Source organism: Neoarius graeffei, chromosome 2 (genome assembly GCF_027579695.1).
Source record: "Neoarius graeffei isolate fNeoGra1 chromosome 2, fNeoGra1.pri, whole genome shotgun sequence".
Taxonomy (NCBI): Eukaryota; Metazoa; Chordata; class Actinopteri; order Siluriformes; family Ariidae; genus Neoarius; species Neoarius graeffei.
The window spans coordinates 5,333,900-5,350,892 of NC_083570.1; the positions used below are offsets into that span (position 1 = coordinate 5,333,900).

At 39.6% G+C, this 16,993-nt stretch overlaps 1 protein-coding gene across 1 annotated transcript; it reads right to left on the reverse strand.

Moving 5' to 3' along the window:
• Positions 1-2,585: 2,585 nt before the first annotated feature.
• Positions 2,586-16,608, reverse strand: LOC132868602 (tripartite motif-containing protein 16-like). The gene is made up of 4 exons (XM_060901615.1): positions 16,548-16,608; positions 9,088-9,249; positions 8,830-8,889; positions 2,586-4,648 (listed from the first exon to the last, which is right to left on the reverse strand). Exons 1-4 carry the CDS (start codon positions 16,606-16,608, stop codon positions 4,107-4,109), a joined length of 825 nt encoding a protein of 274 aa, XP_060757598.1. The 3' UTR covers positions 2,586-4,106.
• Between the last annotated feature and the right edge of the window lie 385 nt (positions 16,609-16,993).

Consider the following 16,993-nt stretch of genomic DNA (forward strand, 5'->3'; position numbering starts at 1 on the left):
TAGGTGAAACGTCTTCAAAGACGTATAACCAAGTCCAGTTGGGTTCAATTAAATTTCCTCGTGATAACTATGACCTGGATGAATGAGAATATTCACAGGCTCTGAGACATGCGGTACGTATACATACTGCTCAAGTTAGGAGTCTCAGTGCATTTCTACTCCCAACCCCCTCTAATGATTGGAAATTGCATAGTGTAGCTTTGTGAAAACGTATTAAGGCCCGGTCCCACTGGCCGATGGACACAAAACGTATGCAAAAAGGACACAGCGGACGAGCACAATTTCGGGGGTGGCTCTATCCGTTTTTATCCGCTCCAGAAATGGACAAAATTGGCGAAAACAGAACGGAAAAGAACGGACGTGGGTAGTATATAGCGGGGATGTTAAACGCATGTTCATAGGAAGCCTAGCGGATGGAAGTGGATGACAGCTCCGAAGGGGTTACCGGTGATAACTGAGAAGCGGACGCATAGCAGAAAGAGCGGATGCATAGCGGGTGAAGGGGATGCATCACGTACGCCTAACGGAAACAAAGGGGATGCTGCGCGGATGTATATCGGATGCAGACCGTTCACTGCGCTAGGTGTCCTTCTACATACTCTAGACATACTCCAGACATCCTAAATATACGAGATACATCCCAGATATAAACGCTTTGTCCGTTTTGAATACTTTATATACGAGATGCATACGCTTACATCCTTTCTATTTCCGTGCTACTAACGATGAATAGACGTTTCATGTACCTTATCTTTCCTCCCTCTTTCCGTTTTCAGCTGCAGCGGATGTGAGTTGCGAGGATGCCCAGAGGATGCAGAGAGGATACAGCAGACGTTTAACGGATGATAACAGACATAGAACGTTTGTTGCTCGTATATGTCGCGGATTTACATCGTACACGGCGGAAAGTTCATCCGTTCTAAAAGTTTTGTGCAGCTCAAAACTTTTTGCGCGGATGAAATCACAGTGGACGGATGCTCGATGGATAGAGCGTATGAAGCACGTATGCAATGAGTACACAACGGATGCATAGCGTTTTCCAACGGATGGCAAAGATTTTTTTACGTTTTACATCCTCTTTGCATCCGTAAGTGCAGTGGGACCGGGCATTTAACTTTGTATCTAAAGATGCTGTTTCACTGGCTTTAATGCCAACATTAGTTTTCTCTGAATGGTTTGTGTTAAATGTTTTTCCAACAGATGCATCTTCAGAATCAACCCAGATCAAGGGACCAAAGTCGAGCGAAAAGCAAAGGGACGTCAGTATGCTGTCAACCCAAGGGTGCTGAGCCTCATTTCCAAAATTGCCAATTTTGGATGGACAGAGTAAAAGGGTGAGATCACTACCTCACCAAATAAACACGTGTCCATGTGAATGCCAGGACCAAAGGTTTCCAAGTAGAACAGTGCATTGAAATAAGTTGATGAATGTTATTGAAGTGTTAATTCATTTGAGACAAACTTTTTGTAAGCACAGCCTTTATATATATATATATATATATATATATATATATAATTTTTTTTTAATTTTTATTTTTTACTTGCAATAGATTGAAGATTTCTGTTCTCAGTGTCTCACTCTGCGGCTGGCATGTTATTGTTGGATATAAGGTGCATCAGACTTGTTCATGTGTTCGGCCTATTTGGCACACACAAATTGAAGCTTCAGTTTGGAGGCCCTTCATTCAAAAGAGCACTCTGGGGGTTCATGATGCCCTTATCATTAAGTGTAAATGCATTGATGAATGTTTGAATAAAACATTCAACAGCAAGAAGCTAATCGTTGTTGCTACTTCCTGCCTGGACTATTGCAATCCTTTTTCCTGACTTTGCCTTTCCTCATTTTATTTTTGTCAGATTCATTGGCATTATATCCGGAATTACAGTTTGAATATTAAAGTATATAAGTCTACACCAGCACTTTTATACATACAATACAAGTAATAGTCAACAAGATTGTGAATAAGATTTACTTTAAAATTACAGAGAAAAACGTTAGATTGTTAGTAGACTTACCAGTAAACCTTTTATATAACAAGCTACATAGTTAATTACAGGTTGAATGTATAATTACATGCAAATAAAAATAAGATTTACCTTAAAATTACAGAGAAGTGTTAATATTGTTAGTATGGACAAACTTTAATATACCAGGCTACATATTTAATTACAGATAATTACTGTCATTTTACATGAATTTGTATGTATTTTAAGAAAACTGAAAAGATCATGTAAAATGAATATGGTATTTTTCTGTAAAAAAAGAGAAATGTAGTTTATTACTGTCATAATACTTAGAATAACAGATGGATTGTTGATTTACAGATAATGTCTAATTTTAGTTTTGTACACTATTTTTATAGACCAAGAAAACTGCTGTAAAAAATTAGTCATACTGTAAAATTAGGTTTCTTACAGTGTTCCTCATATCTGGAAATTTAATAACTAATTACAGAACCGTGAATTTTGTGATCAGGTGGAGTCTCTTATTTTGGAGGTTGAGGAGTTCGACATGTCTGATAGGAGTAAATGGGAATGGTTTAAGTTTAAGGTCAAACAAATAGCAATTGGCATGAGTAAAAAACTTTCACGTATAAGGCAAGTTTATTTATATAGCACATTTCATACACAGTGGCAGTTCAATGTGCTTTACAGAAGTAAAAGCAAAACAGTAAGCAATAGAAAATAAAATTACATAAAATAAATGGGAAGAAAAATAATTAAACAACAGTAGAAATAAAATAAAATGAAATAAAAGTTCAATTAAAATAAGAAGACAAGAACAAAAGGATCTGATTGATAAAATTAATACATTAGTAAATAACACAACTATCCTTTGAAAACATTTCAGAATTAGTCACTGCAGTCTCAATGAGAAGAAATGTACACAATAAAGGCAAATGGAGCTTCCACTCGACCAGGAGCTAGATGGATCGAACAGGGTGAAAAAAATTCATTGTATTTCTTCAGACTTGAAAAACAAAGACAAACTAAGAAAAAAAATGAGTAAGCTTATGACCAATGATAATATAATAGAAGATTAGAAATGAGTACAGGATGGAATTTGGCTCGTTTATTGTAACTTAAATTTAATAAATCAGAATGTGATGTCTTATTTTATCCCATCAATGATGACCTCAAAAAAACTGGATGAAGACAAACATACACTTGATGAGGAATGAACTATAACAGGAATTGAAATTGCATTAAAACAAATGAAAAATGGTAAATCACCAGGAATCGATGGCTTAACATCTGAATTTTTAAAATACTTTTGGGTGGATATTAAAAAAATATATTATATAGAGCATTCTTAGAATGCGTTCACAAAGGATGTTTATCCCCGACGATGAAGACAGGCTTAATAACCTTGCTACCAAAACCCAAAAAAGACTTCTTGTTGCTAGACAATTGGAGACCTATAACCTTACTATGCAATGATTATAAATTACTTGCCTTAGTATCTGCTAATCGTCTAAAGCGTGTACTTGTAAAACTTGTAGACGAATATCAATCAGCCTTCATGAAGGGAAAATATATTCAAAACCACGTCCAACTGATTCTGGATATGATTGATTACCAATCGATTATTTAATCAGTCTCGTTTTATTTCTAGACTTTTTCAAAGCATTCGACACTGTGGAGCATGATTTTTTGTTTATAAAACTCAAAACTCTTGGATTTGGAAAAGGCTTCTGCAAGGTTATTAAAATATTTCACAATGATATTTATAGTTATATCTCCCTTAACCCTGCAATGACACCAAAATTTAAGATTTTATGTGGAATCAGACAAGACTGCCCAATTTCACCAAAATTATTTTATGTCCACAAATGCGAGCGTACTTAACCTTGTGGAATAATATGAAACAAACAGAACTTTATAATGCGAAGGTCATGAGATCATTTTCTTTTTAAATTTGACGAGTTTCTTGTCTGACAGTTAATTTTTAACATTTCCTTTTTAATTATTTTAAATTATTCATCTGTTTTAATTTAAATATTAAAATGAGTGTTTTTGTGCAGCTGGATTGTGTTCTAGTGAAACAGACGACTGAGCAACAACGTGGCAACGTGCAGGAATTTTACAGAAAACACTACACACTTTTATTCTGGATCACACAATCTCACTGTAGAACCATAAAACGCGGAGTACCTAAACCCAAACCCAGCGTATAGAGTCTGAGTGAATGTGGTGTGGACTCTGTGGAGGAGCTTCATCGTGTCAGAGACGCTGTAGAAGGACAGAGTTCCTGCACTGTGATCCACATACACTCCTATTCTGGAGGCTGATGGAACTCTGAGATCAGTCTTAATGTAGTTGTGATGGAAAGAGAGAGAAGAAGAAGAAAAACACCACAGACTCCAGGACTGATTGTTGAATCCAAACCCACACTCTTTACCCCATCCTTTCCTGCTGATGTCTTTATATGAGACTGATATGGACACAGCAGCACCGCTCCACTCCACCTCCCAGTAACAGCGTCCACACACACTCTCCTTACACAACACCTGCTCCCAGTAATCAAATCTCTCTGGATGATCAGAGTAACGCTGCTCTATCACACTCCATCTCACCGCTCTGTTCTTCTCAGACAGAATGAGGCGACGATGTGCCGTGTTGGGATCCAGAGTCAGATAACAGAAATCTAAAATAAAAGAGAAAAACAAACTGAACAATGTGAACATGAATATCCGCGCTGGGGGCGTGGTCACGAAAACACCAGTTCGGTTGCAGTGAAAACAACCAATCAGAATTCAGATACAAGAACCAATCAGAATTCAGATACATTCTGTTGCCAAGTAAAACAGTGTTGCCAGATTGGGCGGGTTTGACGTTAGTTCGGCGGGTTTTTATCAGATGTTAATAAACATTTCGCACGAATGTTCTGTGTGAGAATGCAGCCAGAGACACTTCTACAGCCTTAGAAGGACTTTGATGCAGCGCATTCTATGTACTATCTCCGTCCACTAGTCTACATCCAATCCAGTGGCGGCTGGTGGGCTTTGAAATAGGCGAAGCTCAGTTTTAGGTCTACGTAATACAATTTTTCAATTTATTTGTTATTTGTCATGAGTCAATTTGTTATGTGGGTCTGTCTCAGAAACTGGTCTCTCATTTGGGACATTATAGTCAAAAAATAAATTTTCTAATTTTACTTTTTTTTTTTTTGCATTTACCTAAAGGCCTCTGCATGCTCTTGCAACAAGGCTTTCGCAGATAGCTTTTCGCAGACAGTTGTAATTTATCGTTGAGCGGGGAGTAATAGGCGTGCACGATGTTATTCACCGGCACAACGCAAGGGGGCGCGAAGTCGCTAGGAGTAGTTGGTGGGTGTGGTTAGTGGAGTGTTTATCCTCCGGTTATTTATAATGACTAGAACTTTTTTTTTTTATAATGACTAGAACTGGAGTCGTATAGATGTACGTATTTCCTCAATCAACCGCTCTTCGTGCTGCTCCATCTTCACTCGTGTATTTAAAAATGGCGGTCATGAAAACAAAACAAACCGGGAAAGTAGGGAAGCAGAAGTGCGTGTACAGCGGATGTAGAGTGGACCAATCAGAGCCCTCTTGTCTGCGACGCTGTCTGCGAGGCTTCTGCGGTGGTCACAATTTTTGGGAGGTGCGCGCAGAGCATCTGCGAAGGTGGGGGGGCTATGCAGACACTGTCTGCGACGCTATCTGCGAGGACTGGGTTGTCAGCATAAATTGGCCTTTACACTCAATGTTTCTTTTATCATGTTTAATAAGAATAAAGATAGCGTCTTGCTTTATCTGGCCTCTGCTGTGGATTTTTTTTTTTTTATTAGAATTCAAATGTTTTTGTAAAATTTTTTGAAAATATTGAAAAATTTCCTCTTTGATTGATTGGGTTAAAAATGCCAAGTTATGATGACAATTGATTATTCACTTAAATATGAATAATACGATACCATTTTGGGTATTTGATATGGCAAAATAGGACACAATGGAAAAATCAAGAACGCACCGGAAAGATGAGAATAACGGAGGTGGTAAAAGAACAGCGACTGTACCGGCTGAAGGTCGCGCGGGTCTCTGCTGTGGCGCGCGAGCAGCGGGACATCACTACCGCACCGGACGGAGCGCGAGGCGGGGGCGGGGCAAAATGACTGGCCGTACTTTGCCATTATAGCAGATAGATACCAGCTGTTAGCAGCTAGCACTGCAGATCCCAATAAGGCTCAAGCTAGCCTACAACCATGTTGATTGAACTACAAATGAAACGAGTGAATTCACAAATGATCAAACTGATAGAATGGATGAAAGTTAACGGAGCACAATGAGTAATATTTACATTTATTTACAGAGTAATGTACAGAGACATCAATGAGAAGAAACATTTATATGAAAAGAAATTCGGACAGCACTTTGGCACACAACTACACTTTCTCGACATCCGCTAGGGACTGACTGATCATGCTTCCGTGTTCCTCGCCGAAGTACAGCGACTGCCCTCCTCATGTCTTTCAAACACCACCTCCAATAATCCTTTATCAGCCCGGCTTCTTGGCCCGCCCATGTCCCGTTTACCCCCAGAGATACCCGGCTTCCCCGGAAGTGACGATTTTGTCGATTTTAACCAATAACAACTAGCCGAAATTGGCTGTTCAGAGCCGTCTCGTAGACTGCAACGGATACCCGGCTGCCAGTCCATAGAGCCCATTGAAATAAGAAAGGTTACAGCCTGGCAGCAAAGGTGATTCTCGTAGCGAACTGCAAGTTCGTCAGACATCACTCAAATAAGTTACAGGATGACATAGGGATAGTTATGAACGTAAATACAATCTTGGGCATATATTATGTTATGCAAGTTATTGTTTTAATGAGAATTCAACGTCGTAGACGCCGCAGTTTGGGGAGAGAATTTTAGGGGAAGTTCGGCTTCCCTTGTTGTCTCTGAGAAATCACCCCGATCCAATCCAATCCATATTAAACACTTCTGTGACCCAATCAGAGATCGCGGGCATCACACGACACAAAGACCTAGTTTACCCAGCACCCCTTAGGTATTTTAAACAACCAAAATCGAGCATTGGCCTAAATTGATCATTAACAAACATTTATCTCATTAAGTATTATTTAAACAAAACAATGTCGATGTAACTGTAAGACTAATATGAATGTGTGTAATGTAGTGCAGAAACTGAACTCATAAACTAGTAAATAAGAATGACGCAATCCATTCTCCATTTTCTCTTCTCATGTTACATTCAGCCATGCATCGCAGCCTAACTTTTTTTTTTTAATTGAAGTATATAAAACAGGTACAATCTAACAAATCCACAAAAATCAGGATAACAGATGAAGAAAATACATGGATGTAGACAAAAATAAATTAAGCAGAATAACTAGGCCTATAAAATTAATAAAACAAACAGGATAAAAAGATAAATAAAAAATAAATAACCTCAGCAATGCAGATGTTAGATATGCATCGTAGCCTAACATAGCCTACATAATATTATGCGTGTGCGCCACCTACTGGTGCATGTAGGATTCAGAACACAGCAGATGATTGCAGAGTTATAATCTGATTGAACCACACGGAGCCGAGTACCAGACAGCAGATTCTTCACCTCCAGCACTGACGGGCTCATGGTGCTATTTGTTCGATTTACAAATAGTATACTGGACTTTAGCTGCATATTTTTACTTTACAAGATAGGCATCAAGTCCATTTTACATTTTGGGTGGTTTTAAGTGCATGTTGGCGGGTTTTGAACATATTTTGGGCTGGAAAAGGTCAGCAGTATCTGGCAACCCTGAAGTAAAATTGTAACCTGTCAAAGTTCTCGAGCCCTCGTGCTGTTTTACCGTTAGATCAATCACATATCAGCTTAAACTAGCATTCTAAAACTAGTTAAAGATCCCACAGAAGAGAGCCGACTCCCCCTGCCAGCCTCATGGAACGCAGTGTTTAAGGCTCCGGATGGGTTTTATTTCCATTTATGAGGGAAAGGAACATACACCCTCCCGACAGTCAGTGCGCTATTCGCTTGGAAAACACATTTGCAAATTGGTAGAATGAGTTCATCATCACATGCAAGATTTGCAGTTAATCAAATGGATTTCATATTATTATTATTATGATTCATGAATTACTACAGTTCTGAACTTCAAATGTCAAAAGTCTGGCCTTTGGAGAGATGATGGACACTCTTTTGGTGGAACACAATGGAGCAAAATATTGTGACCCTCTAATGTTGACCTGAAGTTGGCACCACTGGGGGTTGGCATTGGGTTTTTGTCCCCACCAATGTTAATACCAAACCTACGCCCTTGCCTACATGTTATCTCGTTCTAATTGTTGTTACTTTTATCCAAATGACAGCTGGCAATACGTTGTTACTTTGCACTTTTTGTTGATCTGGGTACTAATCTTTGAGAAACTGGATTGGCAGAATGTTGCCTGTGAAGAAAAGAATGTCTTTTTATTACCCTGTGCCAAGTTAATATTCACTTCAGTGCAATTTTTAAGAGCCATAAATTGTATTTTATTTATTGTTTTTGTTGTGAGTGGTTTTGTTTGATTGTTGTTTTATTTTTTTAGCTTATTTATTTATATTTATTTTTTACGTTCCACTGTTGAATTGAATAAGTTGACTGAATTAAAAGTTTACTGTTCTATGAAAGGGTGTATTTGCATGATCATTATTATTTTACTAGTGGCATAAAATTGTCTTGAAAAGACGTCAACAATAATATCGTTTATCGCAATAATTTGAGACAATATATCATCCAACAAAATTTGTTATCGTAACAGGCCTAGACGTGTGTGTGTGTGTGTGTGTGGTGTTAGATGTACCTTTCAGAAACTCTTCTCTGCTCTGTGGTTCTGGTTCTGAAATGATCTGAACTGCTGCAGCTGTGGAGAGAAAAATAGAAACATGAGTTTGTGTAAAAGATGGAAAGAGTTTAAAGTGATCCAGTCAGTTTATTCATTTTAAATCAGTGTTTTAGTTCAAAGTTTCGGGTGAATAAAGTGTCTGCAGAAAAGAAAGCAGGAGCATCGCTAAGAAATAACACATCACTGTGTTTCTCCAGCAGGAACAGCTCCTCTTACCATGTGGAGGGATTTTGTTGAATTCCTCCTCACAGAATTCCTCGAGTCTCTTTTTCAGATCTGAGAGAGAATTCCTCACGCCATCAAATGAGAGATGTTGATGGACAGTGATGCTGGAGGTGTGAAATGATGGTCTTTGAAATGGAGGAGAGCGACGTCCAGAAGCTAAAACCTACAGAAAGCAAATGAAATGTAAAACCCACTTGTGATGTCAGACAGGGACATTTATTGTTCCCTTAATGAGAGGTGTTTTAGAGAGTGTGTGAGGAACAGCTGGCTCTTTAGATCAGACAGTGAGTGTTACCTGGAGGAAATGGATGTGATCGTGTGTGTGTGAAAGCTGCTCCAGCTCAGTGACTCTCCTCTGAAGATCAGCAATCTCCTGCTCCAGTTGCTCCAGGAGTCGTTCAGCTCGACTCAGTTCAGCCTTCTCCTGATCTCTGATCAGCTCCGTCACCTCCCAGCGCTTTTTCTCCATGGAGCTGATCAGCTCAGTAAAGATCCTCTCACTGTCCTCCACTGCTGTCTGTGCACTGAGCTGTTAGGACACACACACACACACACACACACACACACACACACACACACACACAAGATTTAAAGCTCATCTATCATTCCCTCTCTTACTGGGACTGTAAATGACTCGTTGTCCATGTTGTGTGTGTTTCTAGGAGCAGCTCTGTCTCTGCTCACTGCTCACCTTTATAGTGTTCACAGCCTGTTTCAGCTCCTGCACCTTCTTCTGCTTCTCCTGGATTCTCTGCTGGGATTTCATCTGCTCCTCCTTTAACTCACTCTGAGGACAAATAAAATACATTCAGCTTTTTATACAGTACGAGCGAACTGGTTCCATATTAATGTCAGTTCAAAGTACATTCATGTTTCGCTCTGAAGGTTATGTACTCTGTGTGTGTGTGTGTGAGAGAGAGAGAGACAGAGAGAGAGAGAGAAATGTTCACTAACTGATCTGGGCTGGGTTTCCCAAAAGCCTCTTAAGGCCAAGAGAGTTTTAAATGACCTCTTAAGATCCATCATCAAGCTAACGTGGTTTTCCCGAACAACATCGTAGCACAAGTCGTCCTTTAGTTTGCTCGGAATTTACGAGAGACCCGGAGCACTCGTTCAAAACAAAGAGCGACTCGCTCGCTGCCGAATCCACAGAATGCGCATGCAGCTCTGAGGGACTCTCACAGTCAGCGGGGGAAACTGGGGTTGAATCTGCTGGTGGTGTTCAATTAGTTTTCTTCTACATTGCAAATACATCGAGTTAATTATCAGAGGTGGACAGTAACGAAGTACATTTACTTGAGTTCTGTACTGAGGTACACTTTTTGAGTATCTGTACTTTACTTGAGTATTTTTTTTGGGGAAACTTATGACTTTAACTTCACTACATTTGAAAGACAAATATCGTACTTTTTACTCCACTACATTTCTATCAGTAATCACTAGGGTCACGTCACGTCCATAGACTGGATAAAATCAAGATCAATGATTTCTCCGCAGCATTATTTAACACGATCAGTTGATGGCAGAATGGAAGGAGGCGGTTCTTCTGGGGAATGCACACACCCACGGTTCTATAGCTAGAACCCATGGTTCAGTTTTCTGAAAGGAATAAAGAGTCGTTTCATTTTAAATGTTTGCTTTGTTTGCCTAAAATGGAGCACATCACAGCCTACAAAAACTCCCCATCTGACCTGCGGAAGCATATTGAGGGATATAAACGTTTTATTCCAAGAGAAAGCTTGCAGTGAAGTTGTCTGTGCTTTAGAGCTCGCGATAACGTTGCAATCGCTACACAGTCTGATTAGTCAAATGACTTTCTGTGGATTTGCCCGCTAAGTTGCCATCGCCTTGTCCACGGCTAATGTTTACACATAGTTAGTTAACTTGGACACTGTTAGTTATGTCCAATATGATTGCCTTCAGGGACGCGAACTACAAAGAGGCTCTTTGTGCTGTTCCTCTTTAGACTCCTTCTTACGAGCGAGTTTGGGAAAAGCAGGTACAGAGACAACATTCATTCCTTAAGAGAGTCTCTCAACTCTCTCTTTAGATCTAAAAGGCAACGTTATCAGGAAACCCACCCCGAACCAGATTACGACCATCACTGAAGATAAATTTAACACTCTGTTCACCAGAACGCAGACAATTTTAATCAGCTTTTACAGAATCCTTCTGATTGATACACACCAGGGCTTTACATTAGCACCCGCCCACCCGCCAAATGCGGGTAAAATTCGGCTTTGGCGGGTAATAACTTTAGTCTCACTAGCCACTTTGGCGGGTGGTTTATTCTGTGGTATGACAATATATTTTAATTGTAGTTTTCTCTGAAGGCATCTGATATAATAAACACATTGCAATGTAATATTACACGCCTACAACTCCCATGAGCACCTGCATAAACATTCTGACACAACATGTTAGAATTGTTTAGAACGTCTCAGATAAAATCAATGATACGGTAACCTGCGGTTAATGAACGAAGCAACAAAGTTGCTGACGACTGACAAGCGCACTATGTGGCGGCATATAGCTGGAGTTTCAAACCCTGCTGCTCAGGGAAAAAGGGGCAGAGATGCGCAGGGCCGGAGCAGCTTTTTAAAATCACTGAGGTCTGTGATGCGCAAAGCGCACCCCGAAAAATGTTCACCATATTTAAATGAGAGGGGTGAATTACACGCCACACAAGAGATCGATTCCTGAAATTACTCTTAATGGTGTTTGAACTGAATATCATCAGTTTTGAAAAAAAAATCATGTATGTGGCAAGAGTAAGAATAATTTAAGCTTGTTTAATGGTTTGATCTGGCCCAAGCAATGAGGACAAAAGATGCCCTAACCATGTAGCCTATGGAACTGAGATACATTAACAACCTGGCATCCGTTACACCTACACACACACACACACACACAAAAAAAAAAAAAATTCTGGGAAAAAAAAAAATCAGTATACACCACCATGTTTTAGGCAAAGTTACCCAAGGCAAACATAAGTTGAAACTTTCCACTCTATTGCTTTGGCTTAACAAATTATTTATTTTTAAAATCACAAACAAGGCAGGCTACAACCAGAGGCGATTCTAGAGTCTGTTGTGGCCCCAAGAAAAAATTTCCAGGGGGCCCTTCTGACCAGTGTCCATCACCAATATGTTATAAATAATCTGACACCAAAGAAAAATGTATGAAACCAAATTTTTTTTTCAATTCCAAATGTGAAAATACAATGGTAAAGAACAATAAAAACAATAAAAATCAAAATAAATAAGCCCTCTGGCCCCGACTCTTGGGGGGCCCCTGGGCCAGGGTGCCCCAAACAGTTGCCTGCCTTGCCTGTTCACAAGCTGTGCATCTGGCTACAACTGCGCTGCTTCGAAAATGTAAATTGAACAGCTTGATGAAAGTGCACTGATGGTTCCTATGAAAACCCCGTGTCTCCTGCACTGCGTTCCTCCGCCGAGTCGCGCGCTCATTCGCGTTTGTGTTCTTGGTCTCAGAGCCGCGCACACCAAACAAACACAGAAGACAGAATCAACGTTTAACATAATTATCAACGCACTTTTTACAGAGATGTTTTAATGTTATTCTTTATTTTTTATCCAGTTGAATATTTAGCGTACAAATGTATTTTCAGCTCTTAAAAATGACCGAGGTCCAGACCGCGGGGGCCTCAAAGCTGGCTCCGGCCATGGAGATGAACAAGACGCTAATAGGAAGATAAGACAGTTCAATGACAAATGGAAGTTTGGGTGAGATTGGCTAGTTCATAGCAAAACCAAAAATACCCTGTACTGCGAAGACTGTAGAAAGTCTGGCAAAGACAGGCACCAGTAATTTTAAACTCGAAACTATAAAGGACCACGAAAAGTCAAATGCACACATCGGTACTATAAAATCAAAACAGGCGAAGACGGCTGGTTCACTACAGGACAGCATTGCTTTCAGTCCCTGGCTGTCATGAAGTCGGCTGAGCTGGAGAGGATGGAGCTGCTGTTTAGAAACGTTCAAGCGATTGGAAAGAAGTTGATCTCGCCCCAGCTATCAACTTATGGCCTGCTGGAAGCCTCAGGTCACGAAGACCATTTTTCATGGACCATTCAGACTCATCTGATGATGAATGTAACGAGGAAATTTAATGTCTCTCTCTACACATGTTCACACACACACTAATAGATAATACATAATATACATAATAATACTTGATAATACACATAATACTTGCATATCAAAACATCAAATGTTTTTCAGTGATAAATGTTTTGAATTGGACTTTTAATATTAGAATCAGTTCAGTTGTACTGAATGTTATTTTTCGTATTATATGATATTTCATATTGTAAGGGGCTTGAATTTGAGTTCAATAAACAGAATACTCTGTTTATATTTTTGTCTCAACTGGTTGCATGTTTTCATATAGGGAGTGACCTTAACAGCACTGAGTATTGAGTGCTACTGTAGAGATACATTATACGCTGCCATTCATAATTAAATCTAGAACTTCCGAACTTTAACGCATCATGGTGAAGAAAAAAACTGCAATTTCCTGGCAACGAAACTGTGGCTAGTGGAAAGGCTGAATGGCTAGTGACTCGGGAAAACCACTAGCCACAGTGGCCGGTGAGCAAAAAAGTTAATGTAAAGCCCTGATACACACATTGAAATTAAAGTTCAAATCATATCACTGACTAAAGCACCTGTTTCTAGATGGGAAACTATAATTAAGATGATTTCATTCTGGAAAGATTTCTAGTTCTCACCTGTTTCTCAGCTCTTTCTGCTGCAACTGTGACGGTGTTGTGACCTTTGTGATGATCCATCGTACACAAATAACAGATACAGGTTTGATCAGTACGACAGTAGACTTTCAGCACTTCATCATGTTCAGAGCAGATCTTCTCTTGGAGTTTTGCTGAGGCTTCAATTAATGTGTGTTTTTTCAAAGCAGGACGTTCGAGATGAGGTTTCAGATGAGTTTCACAATAAGAAGCCAAACAAACCAGACAGGACTTGACGGCTTTGTGTTTTCTCCCAGTGCAGAAATCACACTCCACATCTCCAGGTCCAGTGTAACAGTGAGCAGGAGAAGCAGCTTGGACTTCAGTCTTCTTCAGTTTCTCCACCACTTCATCCAGCATGTTGTTTCTGCGTAGAACAGGCCTTGTCGTGAAAGTGTCTCTGCACTGAGGACAGCTGTAGACGCCCTTCTGATCCTCCTGATCCCAGCAGCCATTAATACACACCTTACAGAAACTGTGACCACAGGAGATAGTCACCGGATCCTTCAGGAGATCCAGACACACTGGACACATGAACTGGTCCACAGAAAGCTGATCTACTGAAATACTGGCCTCGGCCATTTTCCTGAAATCACAACGAGAGAGAGAGAGATCAGTTTTGTTTTCTCTGAAATGAGGAGTTACTTCCTGGTTCTGTGTGTGAAAGAGCAATAGAGGAAGAGGAGGAGCACAAACACAGAGAGATCATGAACACTCATCTATTAACCATTTCATCTCCCTTCAGTACAGAAATATAACCCATGTAACTGCACTGATTAGGATTAATAATGAGATGAGATGAGACTCACAGAATGGATCTTAATTTTCTGGACTTTTCCACCTACTGACACCTCAAGCACAACTTTCAGCCTTGTTGATAAATTACAATTGTTTCACTTGAACAGCTTTTTCCTCGTGACATCTTTAAAGTGATCTTCATCCCTAAAGAATGTTGGAGCCATTTTAAAAGTGAGGAGGACGCAGCTGTCAGGAAGGAAAACCATATTTTATTGATTTCACATTGTTTATTGCAAATAGAAATCACAAAAGTGGATCTTTTTTTCTACATAATCTCCATTTCACTCAGTATGAGCGCTCCAGGCTTAACAAGAGCCTGAACTCTTCATGACGTGCTGTTTGTGGAAACTAATCCACTTTGTGTTGGGCCACATCCCACCACCTCATCGCAGATTAGTTTCCTGGAGCAGCATGCCTCATCCTCTTTTATTCCTTACATCATGATTTATCAAGAACATTATACTGGTCGATGAAGAATTCTTTTTCATGAACAGATTGTTGAGATGGAAATGAAGTCAGTAGATGAATATGTCTGAGATCAGAGATCCTGAGTTGCCTCAATCAGTCATTAGATGTGTCTTTGAGAAGTTGGAGAACACTGGAGAACCAGGAGGAAACCCACACTGACACGAGTCATTTTGACATTGTTAACAGACTGAACTGAATGTGCTGAAAGGCAGAAGAAAGAAATCTGCTAGTAGTGTTAACACAAGATGAGCTCAAGATATCAAAAAATCAGAAATTATAAAAGAATATAAAGAAGGTGGCGTACAAGCAATTGACTTTGAATGTCTAAATGCTGTCTTAAAAATAAAATGGTTAAAATCTTTTCTGCTAGGTAAAAATAATATTTCATTTTGTCTTTCCAGAGGTTTATTTGAAAAAAATGTGAGGTATTGAGTTTGTCCTTAAATGTGATTTTAATATAGAAAAACTACCAGTCAAGTTGGCGTCCTTTCACAAGCAGGTTCTGTTATGCTGTAAACTTATGTACAACCACAACTTTACACCACACCAAACACCGATTTGGAATAATAGATATGTTCTGTGTCATGGAAAATCTCTCTTTTTGCAACACTGGATGGATAAAGGTATTTGGTTAATATCTCCCCTTATGGATAATCAGGGCAACTGGCTGTTATATGAAAACTTCTGCTCCATTCATAATATTACCTGCAAAAAAGCTGAATTTAATAAAATATGCAGAGCAATTCCTCAACCAGTCAAACAACTTGTACAAAACATTGATCCTGAGAGTTTGCCTCCTCCTAACCTTCCAATACTCTACATCATGGAACAAGACTTTCTTAACAAAGAGATACCAAACAAAATCCTACATAATCATTTGAATAATAATCTGTACCCAATATGTTCAAATAGAAATTCCATCTTTCAGAAGTTCTCTGAAGTAGAGGTTTAAAAATGGAGGACCCAATATCTAAAATTTCCTGTAAGTCCAAAGGTGAAGGAAGCGCATGTTAAGATTTTGAATGAGATTTATCCATCCAGTGGAATGCTAAGAGTGAGGTTCAATATTGACAGTATTGATAACAACTGTATTTTCTGTGAATCAGATATTGAAACTACGGACCGTCTTTTCTTTCAATGTATTTACACAAAAACATTTTGGGAGGACTTTTTGGACTGGCTTTCTTCTAAAATCCAGCTACAGGACACACTTACCCTGGACAACATAACATTTGTTATAGAGGGTGCATGCGCACGCTGCGACCGGCAGAAAGTGATAGCTCAGCTCAGCTTGTTTGTTTGTTTGTCTGATTTATTGTCTAAACGTGAGTCCTGTTGTTTACCAACGTGAAACTGGATAGTACCGAAAGTGTTTTGTGCTGATGATTGAAGAGACATGGATCTACTCCGCACCGTTCTGCTGCTTCTGCTGGCATTTTTCGGTTACCTGGATACCAGCATACCGCCCAATCATGCTGCGATACAGCAGAAACGAACTTCTGCAACTCAATTGGAGGACTACTGGCGTGTCTGACGTCACGTTACAACTCCCAGCAGGGGCGCAGATAGGATTTTTGAACTGGGGGGGGGGGACTGAGCTGTCAGCAAATGATTCCATTTTGTGTAAATGCATATATATGTGTGTGTGTATACTGAAGCTTCAATATACATTCGAATTGTGAGTTTTCTAACTGAATGAACATTGGTAGACAAAGGCCTACCTGGTCAACATTGCTCGGTTTTTGAAAAAATGCTGTAATTGTTTTTTCATTGTTGACCCCACCAGGGATTGCCTGCAGGCCAGGAGGAATGTTAACATCTTGAATCTCATAATTTCAGTTAACAGTTGCTGCTTACTA

What these genes read in the sequence shown, in the direction of transcription:
- LOC132868602 (XM_060901615.1), bottom strand. Translation starts at nt 16,608, where the DNA reads ATGATTGGGCGGTATGCTGGTATCCAGGTAACCGAAAAATGCCAGCAG. An exon ending in CCAGCAGAAGCAGCAGAACG is followed by an intron (nt 9,250 to 16,547) that starts GTGCGGAGTAGA and finishes AGGTTTTAGCTT; the next exon opens with CTGGACGTCGCTCTCCTCCA. An exon ending in CAACAAAATCCCTCCACATG is followed by an intron (nt 8,890 to 9,087) that starts GTAAGAGGAGCT and finishes TTCTCTCCACAG; the next exon opens with CTGCAGCAGTTCAGATCATT.